The 21,541-nt window shown below is 38.1% G+C and overlaps 1 protein-coding gene across 2 annotated transcripts in view; it reads left to right on the top strand.

Annotated features, from left to right (window-relative positions):
• Positions 1-21,541, top strand: part of SFMBT2 (Scm like with four mbt domains 2) — a 215,970-nt gene that overhangs the window by 163,769 nt on the left and 30,660 nt on the right. For both annotated transcript variants that reach the window (XM_090268004.1, XM_090268003.1), the window contains exons 11-15: positions 1,034-1,160; positions 14,744-14,857; positions 17,034-17,076; positions 18,888-18,958; positions 21,101-21,240. In XM_090268004.1, the coding sequence (XP_090124130.1) occupies positions 1,034-1,160; positions 14,744-14,857; positions 17,034-17,076; positions 18,888-18,958; positions 21,101-21,240 (495 nt within the window). The remainder of the gene's footprint in view (positions 1-1,033; positions 1,161-14,743; positions 14,858-17,033; positions 17,077-18,887; positions 18,959-21,100; positions 21,241-21,541) is intronic.

Raw genomic sequence — 21,541 nt, 5'->3', positions numbered from 1 at the left:
ATGTATTTATGTTCACACAAAATTTGTGCTTAAATGTTTATGGTGATTTTATTCACAGTCACCAAAAATTGGAAACAGCTCAAATGTCCTTCAACTGGTAAATGGATGGACAGGCTGTGGTACATCTACATGCACTTCTCAGCAGTAAAACAGAATGAACTACTGACTCATGCAAACAAAAGAAGCCAGACACAAAGGCTACATAGTATATCATTCCATTTATATGACATATGGAAAAGGCGGGATTATGGGAATAGAATATAGATCAGTGGTCCAGGAATTGGAAGACTGGGAGGAATTGATTACCGAAAGGCCTGTGCAAGGGTGTCTTGGAGGTGAAGGGACTATTCTGTACCTTGATTCTGGTTATGTCTGTACAACTGTAGATGTTCGTCTCACAGCTTTACCCTCGTAGAACAGTGCACCAAAAAGAGTGAATTTTTCTGTGTAAATTTTTAAAGTGTGAAGTTAGAAAGTAAATAAACATAAGCAGAAAGCAGAAAGGCAAAATAAAGATAATTTCAGAGAACGGAAAACTCTGGGAATTCCTCACACAGCACAGCACACCTGCACTAAAAGAAATGCTGAAGAATATTCTTCAGGCTGAAGGAAGATGATCCCAGGCAGAGACTCGATCTTCTCCTTTGACACCCTCAAATATGCCCAGGTGTGATGTGGGTAAGGAATATAGGGATGTAGAAGAAATTATTTGAATCTCAGTGATTCTGTAGGAGTAAGCATGCATATGGGACTGGAAAGAGAAAATGTATTCATCCTCTCATTCAACACATATCATTGGCACCTGCTCTGTGTCAAGCAGAGTTCTAATTTCTGAAATACAAATGAAGAAGGAATGGTTCTTTCCTGATGACTGGAAGGAAGGACAAACATGTGAACAACCTGTTTGTTTTATGAATAAGGTCTGCATGTGTGAGTGTGTGTGCGCATTTCTGCTGCATCAGCTGGCCGGCCTTGTTGCTGCGTGCTATCTCGTTGTGGTATCTACTGGCTCAGTGTGGGTTCTCTCTTTCAGACATCATTCAGTCGGGGTTTCACAAAGAACATGAAGCTCGAAGCCGTAAACCCCAGAAATCCAGGAGAACTCTGTGTGGCCTCTGTCGTGAGGGTGAAGGGGAGGTTAATGTGGCTTCATCTGGAAGGTAGGCATAGTTTGTAATTATTCTGGAGAATTTAGGGTCCACCTAGAAATGGCAGGGTGCAGAAGACTCCAGCACTTCTCAGAAGTGCCCTGTGTGTGTGTGTGTGTGTGTGTTTTAATTTAAAGAGACCTTAAATTATTTTGTGTTCTTAAATAAGTGAAATTAATCAAACACAAATTCATAGAGAGCGTTTCATTTTAATATAATAATTTCATGGAATTAGATGCTGGAGTGATAATTATGTTTTGAACATAGTGGTTTTTTACATCTATGATTATAAAAGCCGATGTCACAATTAAATTAATATGAGTCACTAAAACTAGTATTTGAGGTCTTGGTTATTACAAGGATAGAATTGTATATTTTAATGTGAATAATATCCTTTCCTTTGGTTTCTTCCAAAGATGTTTCATTTTTCCTTAAAATAGTAACTGGAGATAATTTTCTCCCCAAATAGTCAAGGGTGGGTCAAAGTAGTTTTAAAGTTGTAATACAAATAAATAATACAATAATTAATAAATAATAATAGAAGAATAAACTTTGTGTTTCACTTACAGCTATAAACCTACTTTTACCCACCCCGGTAAAAGCAGGATTTAGGTTTGTTTGTTTAATAGTGTTTAAACTGTTCTTTATAGCTACATTTTATTTACAGTTGTACAGATAATTCACAGAACAATGTGCTTTGTAAGTAAAATCTTGTTCAGATTTTGGATTTAGATAGAAGACTATATTTTCTAAATGTTATATTTTCAATGCAAAAGCATGGAAATGAGTTTGATCTCTAAGATTTTCCCATCTTCCTGTGATTTAAAATACTTTGTTTCTTTTGTTGTTGTTGCTTGTTTTTCAGTTTTGTAGTACTCAATATTTATTTCAAGTGTATATGGAAAAAACAATAAGACTAGATATGAATAATAGGTTATGTTAACTTTCCTGGTCTATATTTTAAATCTTAAAACATGTTCATACTACCATCAGAATACAAAGTTTGGAAGGTCATAGAACCTCTGCTCATATCTTCATCCTTATTGCATCAGTAAGCAGGTCAAAAAGTATTGAAAGTTTTCAGATAGGCCTACCATCTCATCAGAATTATAGTTCAAGAGAGTGGCAAGGGTAGAGAACAGTGATTTTAGTTGAATGTCATAGGTGTTGTTAATTCCCAGAAAACTGTTTAAAACATTGCTGTGGTATAAGATTTCCAATTTTAAATAAGAGAAAATTCTCAAAAAGTTTGTTGCTTAGTAGATTTTCAAGTAGAATGGCCTCTAGTTGGAATTAGCCAAAAGGTAGACACAGGCATAATAGTGATATTTCTGCAGCTACAGGAATAGAATGTGGACCTTATTTTCTTTACTACATGTAAAGTTGAGTCAACTGCTCTTGGGAAAACAGGAGCTCTGGGATGATTTCAAATCCCTTAATTGATCATGCTACTAATACTGTGCTAAGCCAAACTATAAGGTTGGAGTCCTGTTTGCATTATTAATTTGGAAACAAAGATGGTCAATTCAGAGTCTGTGTGTCATCATTATTACTTAGCACATTATGCTTAAAATTCTTTGGCAGTCATAATTTACTTAACAGTTTGTACTTTGATAGTTTGTCACAGATGTTAATTACCTAATTCTGATAGCAGTAAGAGTATCCTAATTTCTATAGATAGAGAAACCACCTAAGTCGTTAAAATGTGCTTAGGATTTAATGTCATTGCTCTTAACATTTTCTTTATTGCTTAGTTCACTAGACCCCACAGCTTCCCAGTGTCTAAAAGAATGATGAGTAATTTTTAGTGTTTATTTAACATTTTAGACAGTCTTTTCTCCTTATTACTGTTTTTCTTTGGATATAAATTTTTGGATTTATAGCAAAGAAATATAAGTCAGTTCATGCCATCTTTTCTGCTCATTCTCCAGAGTGCTTTCATTCTGTAGTAATGATGCTGAGTTTAGCATTAGGAAGAAGGTCAAAAAGTAAATTTCCAGACCTTACATAGTTAAAAAAAATTTTTTAAACAACCTGTTGAATATTATCTACCTGGGATTATTGCTCAAAATTTTGAATTTGTCTCCTCAAATAAAGTAAAATTTTACTCAGTCTCCTTGAATTGACTTTTGTTTTTTTTGTTTGTTTTTGACCCTTACTGAACATTTACCGTGTGATGTAACAGCAAGTTTACTGGCACTTATTTTCCCTTATTTCAGTTTTATGTATATAGTGTTTTCTTTCCTCCATCCTGGGGATAAAATGTTAGAGATTCACTATGGTCACTTTGTGGCTGTTAAGAGTAATTTTATGATGATGGTGATTCTGATTATAGACCATTTATTTGACACTTAAATTTATAAAGTACTTCATAACAAGTTATCAGTTATATTTGGGCGTTAAATTGATTTGAAGTATTTTCAACACATGGCTAATTGGCCACTTTCAGGTGATTAAAATGGTGATTTTTATGTAATATTTCACTCTTCTTGAAGTTAGATAGTTCTTTGAGTGTCTATGAAAGAGCTGATGTTGAAAGGGGAGCAATGAATAAAATATATGAGATTAGTGTAATATTATTTTAGGTGCATATTTGGATAGAATCTCAAGCTCTTACAAGCCACTGCCAGTGGTGAGTAAGGGCAATTTATGATGATGGGGCCTTGTGTTTTGGGAAGGACATGATTGCACTTTTTCTTATAGTAATATTCTGCTCTAGGTACTCATATGCACAGTTATGGGTGTTATCCACATAACATAAATTGCCTTCAGTTTTAATACCTCTAGCATTGCAGCCACACGGTTGGTCTGTCCGCACTTTCACAGTCCAAGTCACTTCACATGCATTTCAGACCATGTTTCTCTGGGACAAATGGGGTGAGGGTATTCTGTTCACCCTCGCAGCGTGTTAACTCTGTGAGGGAGTTTACATCTTTGCATTGCCTTCTTGGCTTCCCTTATCCTCATTATTATTAACATGATTTCCTCATTTAGCAGAGATATGGTATGCTCCATATTCCTGACGATGAAGTATTTTAGCCTTTCAGCTGAGGCAGAAATGCCTGGTATGTCATAAAAGGTGTGATTACTTGCAGGCTTCATTTTTGCTAAGTTATTTAGTTCTTTCATTTGTTGTCACTACAGTAATTTTTATAGAGACCTTTCGAACACAAGCACTAAAACCTGGTTTTGAAATTGAAATCACTGTTACTCATGAGAACAAAGAGGGGATTCACGGTGAGTGTCTTTGCACCTGGAACATAGGGAGAGAAGGATGTCCCGTGGGGTTTATTACCAGTGCTTTCAGTTCCAGTTTGTATAACATGCATGGTGTATACACTTCAATCTGTGTGAATCTGTGCAATGTATTGCTTTAGACAGAGTCCAGGAATGGCGTCCTTCCCCATGAACTTCACATTCCACATTGACAGCACAGAATGTGCAGGGCCCAGTTCGAATACGGTCCCTGGTTTCTGCAGGTGACAGCCATCAGTAGCAGCACATGGACTCTTTAAGCCTGTGTGCCTCATGTAGAATTTCACTGTATGTATTTAAACACAGGAGGCAGTGACAATTCAAGGACAGATTATGCTCTCTCCTTTATCCCTTAAGAAATGCATGCTCTTTGGAATTGCCCAGGGCCAGCTTTTTGATGTATCTGATTTTTTTCTCAGCTTCTTGGCTGCGGTGAGATAGACCTTGGCATGTAATCCTCTACTGGCTTCCTTTTCTCCACTTCCTTTAAGGTTGAAACACTGCACAGCACAGCACAGACACTTCCCTGACCAGGCCGGGCTTGCAGGGCCATATCCTTACCACCTCCACCTGCAGGTAGCAGTGCTCTATCCTGGCTTACAACTATGTTGTTACTAGCGATGATGGAAAGATCCAGGCCTTTCACTTTTGATGCATGGACTTCAACATAATCTTGTTTTTGTCCTTGTCTTTTCCCTGTGCTCAGCTGTCTCCTGGTGTTTCCAGCTCTTAAGTTGCTCTGATTCATCTTTTCTAGAGGATAAACCTCTAGCCATCAGCCTGGGTGGAGATGTGACCTGGCTGTGTAGAATCATCAGGGAATTTAGAGGTCTTGCTGCTTCTTAGAGACACTTCCCAGCAGTCTTTCTTCATTCAGCCCCACGCATCCTTTGCCTCCACTCCACTGTCTTTCTAGTGCCCAATGGCCTGAATTGGCTTGTTTCTTGCCTTCCTTGTCTTCTGTACTTTGTAGACACTCAACTATTTGATGAGTGAATAAATGAGGTAGTATACTAAGTATGTTTAATCGAATTTTGTGCCTGAGCCCCTTGTGGCAAAAACTGATTCCATGCCAAAACCAGGGTAGACATGAAAAAGTATTTTGGTAGAAGGCCTAGGTCATTCCCATATAGATTTCTGGAAAATGAAATCTACTTTGGACCAACTGAACTTATCAGAACTGAGGAAGGCTGGCATTCCTAACATGGTCACCAGTCTCAGAACATTTTTTTTTTTTTTTTACATTTTCAGTAGGACATTTGAGATTCTGATGAAAGCTGTGAACACTTAGAAAAATGTACTTGCATGTGTATACAATTTTTGATGCAATTCCAGATGATTTGTGGGCCCTCTCAAAACAGTTCTTGGATGGATCTCCTTGGAATTCATGGATGCCAGATTCAAAACCCTGCAGGAGAGAGTCTCAGGAGACATGAATAGACTTTAGATCTGTGCTGTGTAGTGTGTAGCTTCTAGTCACAAGTTGCTGTATCACTTTAAAGTTTTTAAAATTAAGTTACAATTCAGTTCCTCCGTTGCACTCTCTGAAGTGCTCAATAGTTGCCAGTGAGGCCTGTGGCTGCTATTTTGGACAGCCCAGATACAGAACATTTCCATCTACAGAGAAAGTTCTTTTCAACAGCACTGTTCTAGATGCTCAAAAGTAAGTTCCTTAGGTCTGTTGAAGCCTAGAACTCAGGTTTTCTTGGCATGTAGGAGCAGCAAAATGTAGTTTACTCTGGTAAGTAGCTCAATGCTGGGTTTAAGTTTCAGCATTTAATAGTAAGATGAAATGAGCTTTTAGGACCCATAGAATTTAGAAACTGGAAGTATAGTCCATTCTGCCCTGGCATCAGTCAAGAAAGCGCAATAGATATTTCCAGCAGGAAGGGACTATAGCAGGAAACGAGGTGCCTAGAAAGAAATCATGATGCTGACAATGGACTCTATTTTAAGACCACTGTGGAATGCCATGAGCAGGAAGCTCCAATCCATGGCCTGCCACAGGTTCCAGTCCCTCTCACAACTACAAAGCTTGTGAGGAAACGTTGGAAGTGCTCCAGCAGCCTCTTAGAGACCCTTGAAGGTTATGAACAGAAATGGCCATACCAAGTCCAGCTGCTAACACTCCATGACCTTACTTGTCGGTAGTAATAACCTCAGGAAGGTCGTCTCTGCATCATTCTGTCCTTCGAAGCTCACAGGACTTGATAATCAGCAATAGAACCTATTTTGAACTCAGTACTTGATTGTGTAAGGGAGCCTGGAGTTTTAATTTGTCAGATCACCATCTCCTGTAGGCAGAGAGGAAGGTGGGACTTTGCGGTGAGAGCCAATCAGGCATAACCAGCATTCCCTCATTCTGCTTAATCTTAAGAGAAGACATTGTTTTGTGGAAATAAAATATACAAGATCTCAGATTACATAATGAAATGATGGAGGCTTATTGTTCTCAGCAAGTTAGCTGATAAACAACAGTAAGTCTCATTTTTAACATTAAGCAACAAAATAAGACTTGCCTTGTTAGCTCTGCTCATATATTGGGTGCATCAGTGGACAAATGGGAGGCTATTCCGTAATGACTTACACCCTGAAACGGCAGGTGTCATGCCTTTCCGTTACTAGCGATTCCCTTTCCTATCTCTGTTTTCCCCTCACATTCAGTTTTCTCTTCTCCTCTTGAGAAGAAAGTTGATATACATTTTCCATCTCTTGCTTTAGTTGTTTTTTTTACTGAGGATGTTTTCTCTTTATGTAAGTTTCTCTAGAATCATTTGAAATTCTCCATCCATAGGATGGTTCTGTCCTGCTTCCTCTTTGCAGGATTTGACCTATGTTGGTCCCTCCTTTATAGCGTTCCTTTTATGTTTTCCAGAATACCGGCTGAGCAGGTTTCTCTTCCCCTCTGACTTTTCCTTAGATGAGGTTGTTGGTTTCACCTTTGTTCTGCTTTTCTCACATGTAACAGTCAGAATTCTTCAAAGTCGTTTCTTCCCTGGTGCCTATACAATCTCATCTTTCTTTGTGACTTCAGACAGCAGTTGTGTGCTGACAAACGCGTACACCCACAGTCACAGCAAACATACGCATAGCTGCCGTTTCCATCTCCCTGCAAAGCACCTCCATGTGCGCATCCACATGTTTGAACCAGACATCACTGCGTAACCCTTGCGTTTACTCTTCTCCTTGAGTTTTGGCTCTGACCTAATGGCACCATTATTTTACCCAAGTTAGAAACCACAAAGTCATCTGAGTTAGCTCTAGAATAACTCTTGTCTGTTTGTAGCCCCATAGCTTCCATGACCAGGCAGTCATTCAGTGTCCCAGTGCCCCTCTGCATCCCTCTCTCTTCTCACTGCCACCCCCCAGTTTAGGTCTGTATCCCTTACTCGTAGGATTTCAGTAGTCTCCTAACTGCTTTCACTACCATCTTCATGGGGCTCTGAGAGTTGGCTTTGTAAAATATAGTCATTGCCTTTCCCCTAACAGGTGCGGAGTCTGTATTTCTTACAGAGCCAAGATTCATATTCTGCAACATGACATTCAGCCACCCCCTCCCAATATATGCACCTGTTCCCTAGCTGTATGATCATGACTACTTTTTGAGTTTAAAATCCTTTTTCTTATTTGTACAGCTCTATAAAATGTATATAATAATAGGTTCTACCTTGTAGGATGGTTGTAGAGATTGGCTGAGAGGACTAGTGTCTGTGAAGTGCTCAGAATTGTGTTCAGCACATAATAGAACCCGGGAAGTGGAGGTGGTGATGATCAAAGAGAAAGGCAGCACCTCTTCAGTGCAGCTTCACGTCCTCGCACAGAGCCTGTGCTCCATCTGAACAGATCACTCCCGGGGTTTGTGAGCTTCCTGATACTGTCATGGTGTTGTGACAGGCCTGTGCTCCCCACCTAGCCTGTCGTGTAGCATGGTATTTGAACACAGGTTCATGCGCATTTAGCTCACCCTGTGCTTGCTGAACACACGTGAGGAATAAATAAAACCTGTGTTCCTGAATGGCAAAGCAATTATGGATACAGCAGCCTCTTAAGAACTGCTGTTTCGCGAACTGAATTTTGAAACAGTGTGAGGTATTTTAGACTTGTTAGCTAAAATTAAAAAGCTTCTTGGTCAGTTTTTTTACATGCTTGGTTCAGTACCAGGAAACTACCTTCCATATTATAATCAACAAGAGTCCTACTAAAATTCAGGTTCCTGGAGGCTCCACAGACCGAGTGCCTGTTTGTTCCGGGAGCAGGGCCTGGGGATCTGCATCTTAAAGTCTCCTTCCGCAGGTGGTGTGTGTGCACACTGGAGTTTGTAAAGCACTCTAAGGGATCGAATGGCCAAAATGTGGTGTGGTTCAAAGAAACGTGTGTGAGTCAGCCTGTCCTGTTTAGGAAACCAGGCGCAGATAACTGCCCCTTAAGCCTTCCCATAATTTGTGAACAAGTCAGGTTAATAAGTATTTCTCTAGACTTGCAAAAATAAAACAAAGGAAAATGCAAATGTGAAAATAATTACTTTTCTAGTCAGTGTGTATGGTTTCAAACTCTTTAAAAAGAGGTATGGCCTGCCTGAGATATTTTCAGGAGAAGCTGCTTCAGCAAATCAGGACCCAGGGGCAATATTTCCCGCACAGTCAGAGAAGGTGGCCCAACAGCGGAAGCTGTCTGTGGAGCAGGCCTTAATTACTCCCAAATTTGTGTTGTCCCAAAAGCTGACACTCGGTGAGATGGGTGCTTGGTGGCCTGCAACAGAACTGGCTCTGGCTGTCATAGCAAAATGGGAATTTGGGAGGGAGGTTTTTGATGGATGCTCCAGGGGACTTTGCAGCAGGAACCAAAGCCAAGTTTAGGTTTTCAAGATGCCATTGTGATGAATGTGACTTCTGACTGACCACGTTCCCATTGAGGAGGTCTGGGCCCAGCATCACCAGCCTGCAGAGAGAGGGCAGACCTGGTTACCTCATAATGGAATTCCACAGAAGGGATATGGTGCCCTAAGAGGAATTAAGACATGCTAGTACACTAAACACACACACACACTGAGAGAGAGAGGGAGAGAGAGAGACAGAGACAGACAGAGAGAAAGAGAGAGAGGGAGAGACTGGGAGAGACTGCCTACCTCAAATGCTTTTTTTAAAGGCTCTGGAGCTAGACTGCTTGGGTTCGAATCCTGAATCCACCACTGGCTGGCTGTTTGGTCTTTTTCTGTGCTTTGGTTTACTACGCCTCTATAAAATGGGGATGGAAAATAGTTCTTATCTCTGAGGATTAAACAGGTGGAAAAGTGACTGGCCTATAGCAAGTGCTATAAGTATTTGCAATCCTTTGAGTGTATATGCCTCTGTGTCCTCACACACATTTAATCCCATTTCTGTGGTTTTTCTTTAGGTAGTTTTCTATCGCATCTGGATCTTGCTAGGCATGGTTTAGCCCTTCCATTTATTTCTTAGGAATTTAGCTCTGGAGCTGACAAAGGTATACTCTAAAATCATATTCTTAGATGAGCGTTTGTAGTTGGAAGAAGTGTGACAGGCGACCCGCGGGGTTCCCAGCATCCAGTTCCTGCTTGTTCACAATAATCAGCTAGCTTTTCGTTCTTCCAGTGCTTTACCTTTTTTTAATTCTCACCTGAGGATATACTTATTGGTTTTAAAGAGAGAAGGGAGAGAGATAAAAGGAGAGAGAAACATCTATTGGTTGCCTCCCATACATGCCCTGATTGGGGATCAAACCTGCAACTCTTTGGTGTATGGGATGACGCTTCAACCAGCTGAGCAATCTGGCCAAGGCTCATGCTTTTCCTTTTAATCATATACTGAGCCCAATACTATTTGGTGTGACGTTTAACTATAATATTAGTGAGGGTATTGAACAAAGTTAACTTGTTTCCTTAAATACCTCTTGTCCTTCTTCCTTTCACAGCTTTTAACTGAGTTGTAGGGGTCATTCCAGTTTCCTAACTGGCGTCCGTGGAAATCAATGATCTGTCTCACAGTTGGCTCTTAGCCTCTTCCCTCACCCCCCTCTCACCTCCAGTCCCCCAGAGGCATCCCCTACTCCTGAGCTCGCCCTTGTTTCTTCTCTTCCCTAAGTTGCTGGGAATTAAGCAGTTTTGTAACACTCGGAGTGTGATAGGGTTTTGTTTCTAAGATATTTCAGCACCATCATAAGCCATCTCACTTTTTCACCTTGATTTTCTGAATAAAACAGGCCACATTTTGTTGCAGTGCCCTGAGTTACCTGCTGGATCAGACCACGATACAGTCTCTGTAATTAGAAGGGCAAGTGACACTTTGCAGAAGTGAATGGGGTCTGCTGGTCTAAGGACACAGACTTAGGACATAGCAAATTGCAATATTATTTTAAGGTTCCAAAATGATTCTTACAAATGGGCATACTTGTACATATGCTTTGTGAGTATGGAAAGTTTCCTCTTAGCAGTAAAATAATTCATGGTTTAGCTTTACTTTCTTTTAAGGTAACTTGTCCTTTATTAATCTGACATCTGTGGCAAGACTGTATTCATGTATGAAACTCCTCCTTTCTTCTCTGAATATTTTTTGTTGTATTCTTGTTATTGTGATGATGGTGAGGTTGTCATTGTAAAATAAGTAATTCATTCCAAAATGTCCCAAATACATGAAAGTATCTTTGGTCAGATTCTCTCTCCCACTCCTGTCCCCCCCAGCCTACAGCCACTCAGTTCCTTTCCCAGCAAACATCCACTGGATTCGTATTTTTGCTTTCCTTCCAGATTGATTTCATGCACATATAAATATATGTTATTTTCCCCTTTTTAAACAGATGGTAGCATACTGTATATACAGAGTGTTCTGCACCATGCTGAATACTGTGTATCCAACTATACATACATGTTTTTACATATAAGTACATAAAGAGGTTTCTTCTACTTTTATATAGCAGCAGAATGTTCCGTTTTATGGATGTGCAATAATTTACTTAAGTTATTCCCCACAGATGTAGATTTAGGCTTCCTGATGGTTTTTGATATGAAAGTTCTGGATAAGGATGAATAAGTAGAATCCATATTGACTTGATGCAGCTGAAATAAAGTCAGAGATTGAGCATGGTCTTGTATCATTTATAAGAGATTTTTCTGTGAAACGATAAAAATACTGCAGTGTTCCTTAGTGGAACATCTAATTTTGCGTAGGTAGTTTTGGCAATCCTAGAATAATCAAGAAAGGAACATTCTATACATTTTAATGCATTCTTTTGTAAGCCACTAGGCCTCAAATCTTGGGAAATAGGGGGTATGTTCTAAAAGACTATTCTGAGTCCAGCCATGTGTATCCAGATTCATGAACTTGATAAAAGGAAATAAAAAATTGGTACCCATCATTTAGAATAAGATTGGAAAAGTTTCTTGGATGATAAAGAACCCACTTTCCCATTAGTTCTTGTTTAATACATGCCTTAATGGGCTAGATTTGGGGGAGGACGGAAGGAAGGAAGGATTATGAGGATATGGTAGCCAACACATTGTAGCTCATAAGTATTTGTTTAATTGAATAGAAAGCATGATCAAAGAATTTTAAAATCCTGTAAAGACAGCCTTAGAAATGTATTAATGTATACATTGTTACACAGTGTATATATTAAAGTATTAATATGATGTGATGTTTGAACTAGTAGAACATTGGAAGGCAAAGGTCCTAATTCAGGAAAGAATAAGTTATAAACTTCAGTTTATGCTGCTTTTTGAAGTACTGTTTTGAACTTAAAAATCTTACTTGTACCTAAACATAAATCTGGAAATACAAATGTATCTAGTAGATGAATGCAGCCCGAGTAGCTAAGAAACACACGCTATTTTCGTGAGTCTGAAGATGAGAGCATCTTTATCCCCTATGTAAGGGGAAACAGCCCAGGGCTCTCTTTATAGCACCCCCTGGAGAACTGTGCACCCTTGCAGACAAGACAGATGACTTATTCCCACATTTGAAGCTACTTGGAGAATTTCTTTACCTTTGGTTTGTTTGGGGTATCTTATTTATTTGATGATTTCTTTGACAAGCAGGTTAAATGTTGGTCATGTTGACCTTAAATGGACAGACAGCTATATCTCCATCAAAATGGGTTTATTCAAGACAACAGAGTTGCAATTTGGTATATGTGGTCTAGGCACATCACAGAAGTTCATAAACAAAGAGAGAAACAGTCTTTAATGGGATTGGGGGAGGTCATTTTAAATGAAGAATCCATTGTAGGCAACTGAAGGTTTGAAGTATAGTGACTTCTCATTGGCTGAGCTATTACTTGGCAAGGAAGAATCTTCCGCCTTATGAGGTAGTGCAGTAGTAATACCACCTCCTGTTAGAGATGCGAGGTACATCTTCCTGTTGGGGTCTCTTCCTATTAGGGTCAGCAGTGCTTGCTGAGTGACACTCGCATGAGAGTTCTCTCTTCTAACTTCCCTTTTAAATGAAGTTTCTGTTTGTGCTGCTGGGTAGCTTAGTTGTTTAGAGCATCATCCAGATACACCAAGGTTGTGGGTTCAATCCCTGGTCAGGGCACATACAAGAACCAAGCAGTGAATCCATAAACAAGTGGAACAACAAATCAATGTGTCTCTCTCTCTCTTTCTTCCCCCTCCTTTCCTCTCTCTCTCTAAGATCAATTAACATTTTATTTATTTTTAAAGAGAGAGGAAGGGAGAAAGAAATAAAGGAAAGGAAACTTCAATGTGTGAGAGAAACATATGTCAGTTGCCTTGCCCGCAACCCAAGCATGTACCCAGATCAGGAATCGAACCGATGACCTTGTGCTTTGTAGGACAATGCTCAACCCACTGAACCATACTGCTCAGAACCAATGAAAAAATTTAAATGAGGTTCTGTGTATTAATTTTCACAGCTGAGTAGTATGAGACAGGAAAGATTTCTGTTCATTCAATTATGTTGAAAAATAATCCCTGTAAACATGGTTGCATTTATTTAGCTTATATATCATTTAGATTACAGGAGAATTAATCAAAAAGTAAGTTAAGATTGGTGATCACAATAATTGCTTTCTTTGAGAACAAATCAAAAGTTCAAAGTGACTAATGGTAATGATAATGTGTATATCATAATCTGCATTAAGTGCTTGCTTTGGCAACACATATACTAGAATCTGCATTCAGAGTGTTCAGGGCACTTTATATGCACCAGTATATTAGTTTAACACTAATCTGGGAATCTACATTTATCAAATAACATAGTGTTTTCACAATATCTACTTTAGGATGAGAATTAAGAGGTTCGGGAGCCAATATAGCTATAGCTAGCATCTGAGTTAAAATGGTTAGGACCATTGTGTATTTGCTGGTGTTTAGCTTTATGAAGTTACGTATTTTGAGGTGATATGATTAAAAATTTATCAGATGTTGTGTGATGACCTGGATGTATGAGGGGCTCTACTATGTTACTTTCATCTTGGTTCTCAGTGAAGAAACCAAAACAAAGCAATATTATGTGGTCAGACTCAATTAAGTCACTGTCTATTAACAGAGCCTTTATCTTTTCATTCTTGGTCCGTTCAAGAGTACATTCAAAGTGTTCTCTTAAAGAACTATTAATTCCAAGTAGAATTTTCTTTTTTTCGCTAGTTTTCTGGGTTCCATATTTATTCTCTCAGTAGCTAGGGCTCCTGAAAACTTTAGCTACTATATCCAGATCTCTTCTTTTTCAGAGTCCCAGCTGTGATGATCATTTATCACAGGGCATTATGATTATGAAAGAGGAGGCAGGCAGATCCCCACTAAAAGGACAGAACTACATAAATGACTTTTGTGTGACACAGCAAAAATCTGCAGGCCACAAACTGAGTTCAAAAAAAGTAACTCCAATCCAACTTATATGGGAACATGTTCCCTAGAGATATTGTGTTTTCTGTGCCCACTGCTCATAACTGGTGTTATAGAGTCTTACTATTTCTTTTTAACAGTCACGTTTAACTTTCATTAAAGGTTGACCTTTGCTTGGTGTTGGGTGAAGAATGTCTTGGTGGCTTAAGCCTGTGCCCTGTGGCCCCCAGCCCAAGCTCAGCCACATTTCTTTAATTTCAAAGCTATTCTTGGGAAAGGAACAGTCTTCTTCCTAGGCTACTTCCAGTTTCAGTGGGAAATGTCTCTCTTTTCATAACTCCCACTCTATTTGAACTCCTTGTACTCTTGCTGTTTTGTATTTCAAACATTTATCTCTGTTGGCCTTTTGTTTACTGTCCAGGAGAATGCTTTCCTCAGTCTCAGGGATGCTCAGTATTTTCCTTTATTCCTCAGAGTCTCTTTTGGTAAAACCTGTTTGTATCTGTTGCCTTGGCTTTTCATGCAGGTCTGCAGACTCCTGCTCCAGAGTTTATTGTTGATGTTGAGTCCATGGACATCTTCCCAGTGGGCTGGTGTGAAGCAAATTCGTACCCTTTGACCACACCGCACAAAACCGTCTGTAAGTATCACCTAGTTTGGAGCTGAGATGGATAACCTCTGGAGCTGGGTGAATATATAGGCAGTTTTGTAAAGATAATATAACCAAGCTGTCAAAACAGAAAAGGTTTTAGATTTCCCACAGAGCACCAAGTTTTTAAAAATCTCATTTACCCTTTAAATGTCTGCATGAGATGAACATTTCACAGGTTGACAAACTAAGTAACAATGATGAGACAACTGAATGTCATAGAGAGGCAAAGATAAAATATCTGAAAAATTTACTCTGTTTTGTATATAAATCATTATTTTGATTTAAAACTTAAACTAAATACTATATTTTTTATATTATCACATCTGGAAAAGGGCTAGTTTTTCTCATGAGGTTTACCCCAAAAGAGTCATAATTGGTCCCAGTAATTTAGTGACATATATATACACACTCACTTATTCTTAACATTAACTAACCAGTGAAGTTTCAACAGTATTTTGACAAGAGCGTTACATAACATCCTTTGATCACAGAAATACCAAATTAAAACAATATTAGTTGGAGAAAAACAACAACGCTATTAGTAGTTAAACAAGCCAACATACTTAAATATATACAATAGTGTGTTTTAACACACATTTTATAGGTCATTATCTTGAAAAGACACCACTTAAAAATCCTCAAACCTAATAAATCTTGGCATTAATTATTTCACATAAGTGTATCAAAGATATTATTTAAAATTATGAGTCCTTAAAGACAAGGGGTTTTAATTTTTATGAAATAGATTATATTTCTCATATATTTTAAAATATTTTTTATCCTCACCCGAGGACATTTTTTGATTGCTTGGAGAGAGAGAGGGAGAGAAAAACAAAGAAAGAAGGAGAGAGTGAGAGAGAGAGAGAGAAAGAGAGAGAGAGAGGTGTCAATGTGAGAGAAACATTGATTGATTGCCCTCTCATATGTGCTTTGCCTGGGGATCGAACCCACAACCTAGGTAAGTGCCCTAAATGGAAATTGAACTCTTAATCTTTCGGTCTATGGGATGAATCTCCAACCAACTGAGCCACAATGGCCAAGGCTATTTTTCATATTTTTAATGTAATTTATATGCTAGTTTTACTTCTTTTTAGCAGTACGCCAGAATGTACACTATGTGTATACTGAATTTGCTATATGGCACCCTTATGTAAAATCTCAGAATATTGCTATAAAGAAAGTTACATCTCACAGTTGGCTTTTCATTTCCTAATGTCAGCAGATTTTGAAGGGAACCTAGAGTCCTCCTATTCGATATTCATTAAGAGTACAGTGAGATGTTGTGTGAAATAAAGAAGGTAGCTCTGATTGTAGACAAAAGTGGATTTTAAGGAATTCTTTTCCCATAAGTATCATACTGCTCAATGAGTCTGATCCAGTGAGAATATTATCTTCGCCCTACTTTAAAATTTTGATCTCAGAATAATTATTTCAATCTCAAGGCCTTTAAAAAATTTTTTCCTCTAAGTCTGAACCCACCAAACTCTTGACAGCTTTTGAAGTTTTGTTGTGATTAATTTATGCTTTTGTTGGAAGATTCAAGAGTATCTGTGTCAAAATTAATGGATGCCAGAAACTCTGGACCATCTTTGTTAAGAGAGTTCTAACTGGTTATAAATATGAACTGGAAATGTTCGTTTCCAAAAAATTATCATTGACTGGTTTATGTTAATATTTGACAGACATATTTGCTAGGCACCAATCCTCCTTTTAATAATAAAATATTTTAGTTTAAAAACATGCCTCTTATCCTAATTTGGAAATAGCCATTATGGCAATATTATTTGACTTATCACACTTTCTTTGGGAAAAAAGTCATCTGGATCATTGTGCTTGCAACAGTTTATTTTATCAGGTGTGTTCATGTGAGGTATGACATGTGTGCTACTTTTGTATTAAAATCAAATTTTAAAATGAAGTAGACAGTGTGTAGTGATAAGATTAAATGTACTAAATTCTATTTAGACCTTGTTTCTTATATCAAAGTCTTATTTTATGCCAGAAGAAATTAAGATAAAATTGTGGCATGAATGAAATAACTTCCAGTATTTAAGTTGCTGCTTTAACTCTGACAGTTTTATACCAAGCCGTTTTTAAGAATGCTTTTACCCAACTAGCTAGCCACATTGATTTTCTTTTCTTTTCTTATTTTACCTGTTTACAGCACAAAAGAAGAGAAAGATTGCCGTTGTGCAACCAGAAAAACAGTAAGTTTTTCTTTTCCTTTTTTGTTGTTCAGTTTTCAAAAACTATGTAATAACCTATGGAGTGTCTTTATAGAGGATGGGAAGCATGGCTGTTGTAGTTAGAGAGTTAACACTGAGCACAGTACTAAAGATGACAGTAAAACATATCTACTGTGATTTAATGCATGTATTTTGTGTGGGACACAGGGCCTTCTTCTAAAGGGACTTCTATTCCAGATTGTAACTTCTCACTTTGATTCCACGTCAGCTACCCGGAGGGCACCCCAGTCTTACACGTTACTAGTAATGGCTCTCTGTAATGGTGGTTTGCCCGAGAGGCCAGGCAGCCCCACCAAGCATGCTTCCCGTCACTAGTCATGGCCAGGCCTGGTGGGCAGAGACTTCCGGCTGGGTGAACTTTGGCAAGTTGGTTTAGTTTTTTGCATCTGAAACACCCTTATTTGTAAAATACCCATTTCTCAGGGATTTTAGGACAGCTAAATTAGATTCCATGTATAAAATTTGTAGGCCCTACATTGTTGAATAAATATAGATTATTGCATGTTTCAATTGTATTGTAATTTTATGAGGAAGGAGAGTGTTTAGGTTGTGTGTGTAGATGTCAGCAATATGTTTTCGGAAACTTGTAACTGGGTAGTGTTTTTATATATTGGAAAATATCTGAAATATACTAAAATACATACTCCTTGTCAAGTCTTTTTGTTTTCATAATATACTGATGGAAATGAAATTAAAAACAGCGTTTTTTTTAAATGTACCCAAATTTAAATCAAATGAAATTGAATAATAACTGCATTGCTATTGGAATGTGGATAACAGTTTTGTGGGTATTTCTTACATATTTATTTCTAAACAGTATATCAGGCTAATAATCTGATTCCAATTTTATCTGGATAACAATGAAATAAAGAATAAATAAGAAAATAGTTTCATCATTGAATCTAAATTTGAATTGATAACTCCTAAATTTGCAGTCCATGGGTCAGTTACATAGACCACTAGTCAAACACAGATTGCTATGCTCTTGTCTCCAAAATTTCTGACTCAGCCTGTCTGCAGTGGAGCCCGAGCATCTGCATGTCTGACAAGGTCCCAAGTGACTTTGAGAACCAGTGTTGTAGATGGCCCAACTAGTATCTTTCATATTGGTTCACTTTGACTTTACGTAGCTTTTCAACTGTGGTTTCTACCAAACCAACCTGGATACCGCTATGAGACATGTTCTACTTTTTTCCCCACTAAGGCTACATCTTTTTATATTTATTCAGCAACTTTTTACTGAATTATAACATACTTTTGTCCTAAAATAAGCCTCCTTCACATTTTAAGAATCATCAGTTCATAGGTTTTCCCTGAAGGTCTTGTTTTCAGTGTGGCCATGACCTATCCAAACACAGTCTCCAGAAATCAAAGGTCCCCAGAAAGTGGTTTTTATTTAGACATTAAAAAGAAATCTGACTGTAATTAAAATGAATGTAAGTTGATATTTCTTCGTGTCCAAAATATAATTAAAGACGTTATTATAATTCTATAACAAGAGACCAGCCCATGACCTAGAAGAACCTCATCAACAAGTGATGACTGCTCAAGGGTCAGGTGTCTTAGTGTTATTACAGGAATTGAGAACAATCTCTCTAAATGATCTTTTTTATGTGTTCTTTCTGATGTTGCTCCTAGATGCATACATCCTATTTTACTAGACTCTTAGCTTAGATTTCTTCAACAGTCACTTTACATTATAAAAAGACTGGAATGGAATGGTTTCTCCTACAGTGTGTGACCCATGAAAGTTTTATTTTCTTTATCAACAGATTGCCATCGTCAGTGCCTGTTGAGAAAATACCTCATGACCTTTGTTTATTCCCTTCCCTGGACACCACAGGTAAATGAGCCTATTTAGGGCTCTCTGTCACTTCCCAATTTGTGGTTATGAGTGGAGATGTGCACATAATTTTAGATCAATATGAAACTATCTTGGCTTTGAGCCTGTTCTCTTTTACTCTGTTGCTACTTATTAACATATAACTACTCTTAAAAAAAAGGCTTTTTCTAAGCTAAATTCTTTGTGCCTCTTCTGCTTCTTGGTAAATAGCTCTAGACAGTTCTCTTGGCTTACAGGAAAAGGGTCCATGTGCTACAGAGAAATTCTGAGCCCAATTAAGTCTGTGTATCATGGAAAATAATGTATAAAAAGGAGTTGAAAGTAATCATTATTAGGCATTCCTTTTTGATATTTTATGTCAGTTCCACTTGCATTTTTACATTAGTGGTTAATACTGAAGTCCCTGCAGACTTTAGAATTGTTCCTTAAAACCCTCTGTGGTTGAATAACTGACTGTGAATAATATGTTTTTTAATATATAAAGTCCTGCATCTTATAGTAATCTTTGAAAATGCGAAAATGAATTACCCTTTGACCACAAACCTGATTATAGACAAGTTGATACATTAAGTAATATATTTGATTAACAATTATATTTTCTAGTCAGAATGAAACCTGCTCTCAATTTTGGGATTAAAACCTATATGATATGGAAAAACTATTCATTGAAGGGATCTTCTCTGTAAAGAGAGCAGTTTTATGTGCAGGCTTACTAAAATTGTTTTTCCTAAAAGTCTGGGCAGAGTAATCCTACCCAGAATTTCCATGTAAATGCAGTTGTGGACTTAATTTTTTTTTTTTTTTTTGCCTGTTGTATAGAATTCAAACTTCAAAATGGTTTTAAAAGAGCCATGTCTGCTACTCTTTCAGAGTCTGTAATTGTTACTTTACTCCTTTTGTCTATATCCAGAAACTCATATTTCTCCCTTCTTACCTACTGGTTTTTAGTTGACATTCTATGAGAACAAAACTTCCTGGACTGTTAAATTGCCATCTTATAACAGTTTTTATAAAGAATATACCACTGTGAGTACAGCTTAGCTTGGAGCAACTTTGGGAGAGCATGAGTCTCTTAGCTGAAAGTGAAGCCTCATTTTTTTTTTTTAAGCATCGAGGAGTTTAGAGTGGTATCTTATCATTTAGTTATTCTTCTTTTTGCCCACAGAATCTCTAGCTACAGCTAGGCCAACAACTTTTCCCTGTTCACCTTCTAAGTTGAAAGACTAATGAGGAAAATGCAAATTTGACCAGTAGTAGGAACATTTCACATTCATCAGATTGGCAAAATGAAGACGCCCAATACCTACTGTTGGCCTGGCTGTGGGAGACCAGGAACTCTCACACAGTGCTGAGTCACATATCGATTTGGGTATCACTGGGAAGTAATTCGGCCATATCTAGTAAAACTAAAGCTAGGCAGATCCCATGGTTGTGTATCTTTATTATTCCTTCTTATATACTTGGAAGACTCTCTGGTCCAGGAGAAGAAGTAGATTTTTACAGTTGTATTCATTAAAACACTGTTGGTAACGTTGAGAAAGTGGAAGCAACTTAATTGAGAATGGAAACCTCAGTTGTAATATATTTCTACAATGGAATAATACGCAGAAATGAAAAATGAATGAATGTTTGGGATAATCATTTACCAACTTGGGTGGATCTCAGAAACTTCATGTTGAACAAACAGAATATTACCAAAAACCATTTAGGGAATGTTTAAAACATATATATTGCTTGTTGTTACACACATGCATGTATCTGTGTGTAGTAGAATTTATAGAATGATAAAGCCCAGTGCCAGGTAGTGTTTGCCTCTGGGAGGAGTTTCTGGGGTCAGACACACGTGAATTTAGCTGTGTGTGGTTTGTTTGTTTGTTTGTTTGTTTTCCTTAAGCCTCCTCCTGATACCTTAGTTAGCATTGTTTTATTTTTTGCATTTTTTGTGCCTTGAATACTGCATGGTAAACATATAATTTATTTTACATGGTAGAAAAATAATCAGAATTTCTAAGATATTACTGTGTCTATAAAGTGTTCTGCTATTAAGACACAGTGTACCTCTGGGTAGGTTTGCCAGCTAAGTGGGTAAAGCGAGCTTTGTGTTGGTTCCTGAAGCATCAGCTGTGTTGCTCTTCCCCACAGGTACTGTCAATGGGAAATACTGCTGTCCTCAGCTTTTCATCAATCACAGGTGTTTCTCAGGCCCTTACCTAAACAAGGGGAGAATCGCAGAGCTACCTCAGTCCGTGGGACCAGGCAAATGTGTGCTGGTTCTTAAAGAGGTAAGCTGCATTCAGAATCACATTTGCCTTATTCCCACAGGGTGTTTAAGGGGTAGGTGCAATTTCTGAAGGAGAAAATAGAAACGTGAGTCAATTCAGGTGACACCACACACCTCCTGTCTTTTAATCCTGTGGGCTGGAAGCTGGTCATACGAAGATGGAGAACGGTGTTTGTGCCCATGAAACATCACAGTCAAGCAGGAGGGGTGTAGATACAATCATCTAATCAGGGGAGTCGTTGCACTAGGTTTGAACAAAGGAGGAAGGATCGGTTGTGTGTGGAGTGAGGGTCTGAGCTGGC

This window comes from Furipterus horrens, unplaced genomic scaffold, assembly GCF_987537825.1.
Source record: "Furipterus horrens unplaced genomic scaffold, mFurHor1.1.pri manual_scaffold_2, whole genome shotgun sequence".
In the NCBI taxonomy this organism is placed as follows: Eukaryota; Metazoa; Chordata; class Mammalia; order Chiroptera; family Furipteridae; genus Furipterus; species Furipterus horrens.
Note: the sequence above shows the minus strand (reverse complement) of the source record. Positions and strands in the feature narration are given on the sequence as shown.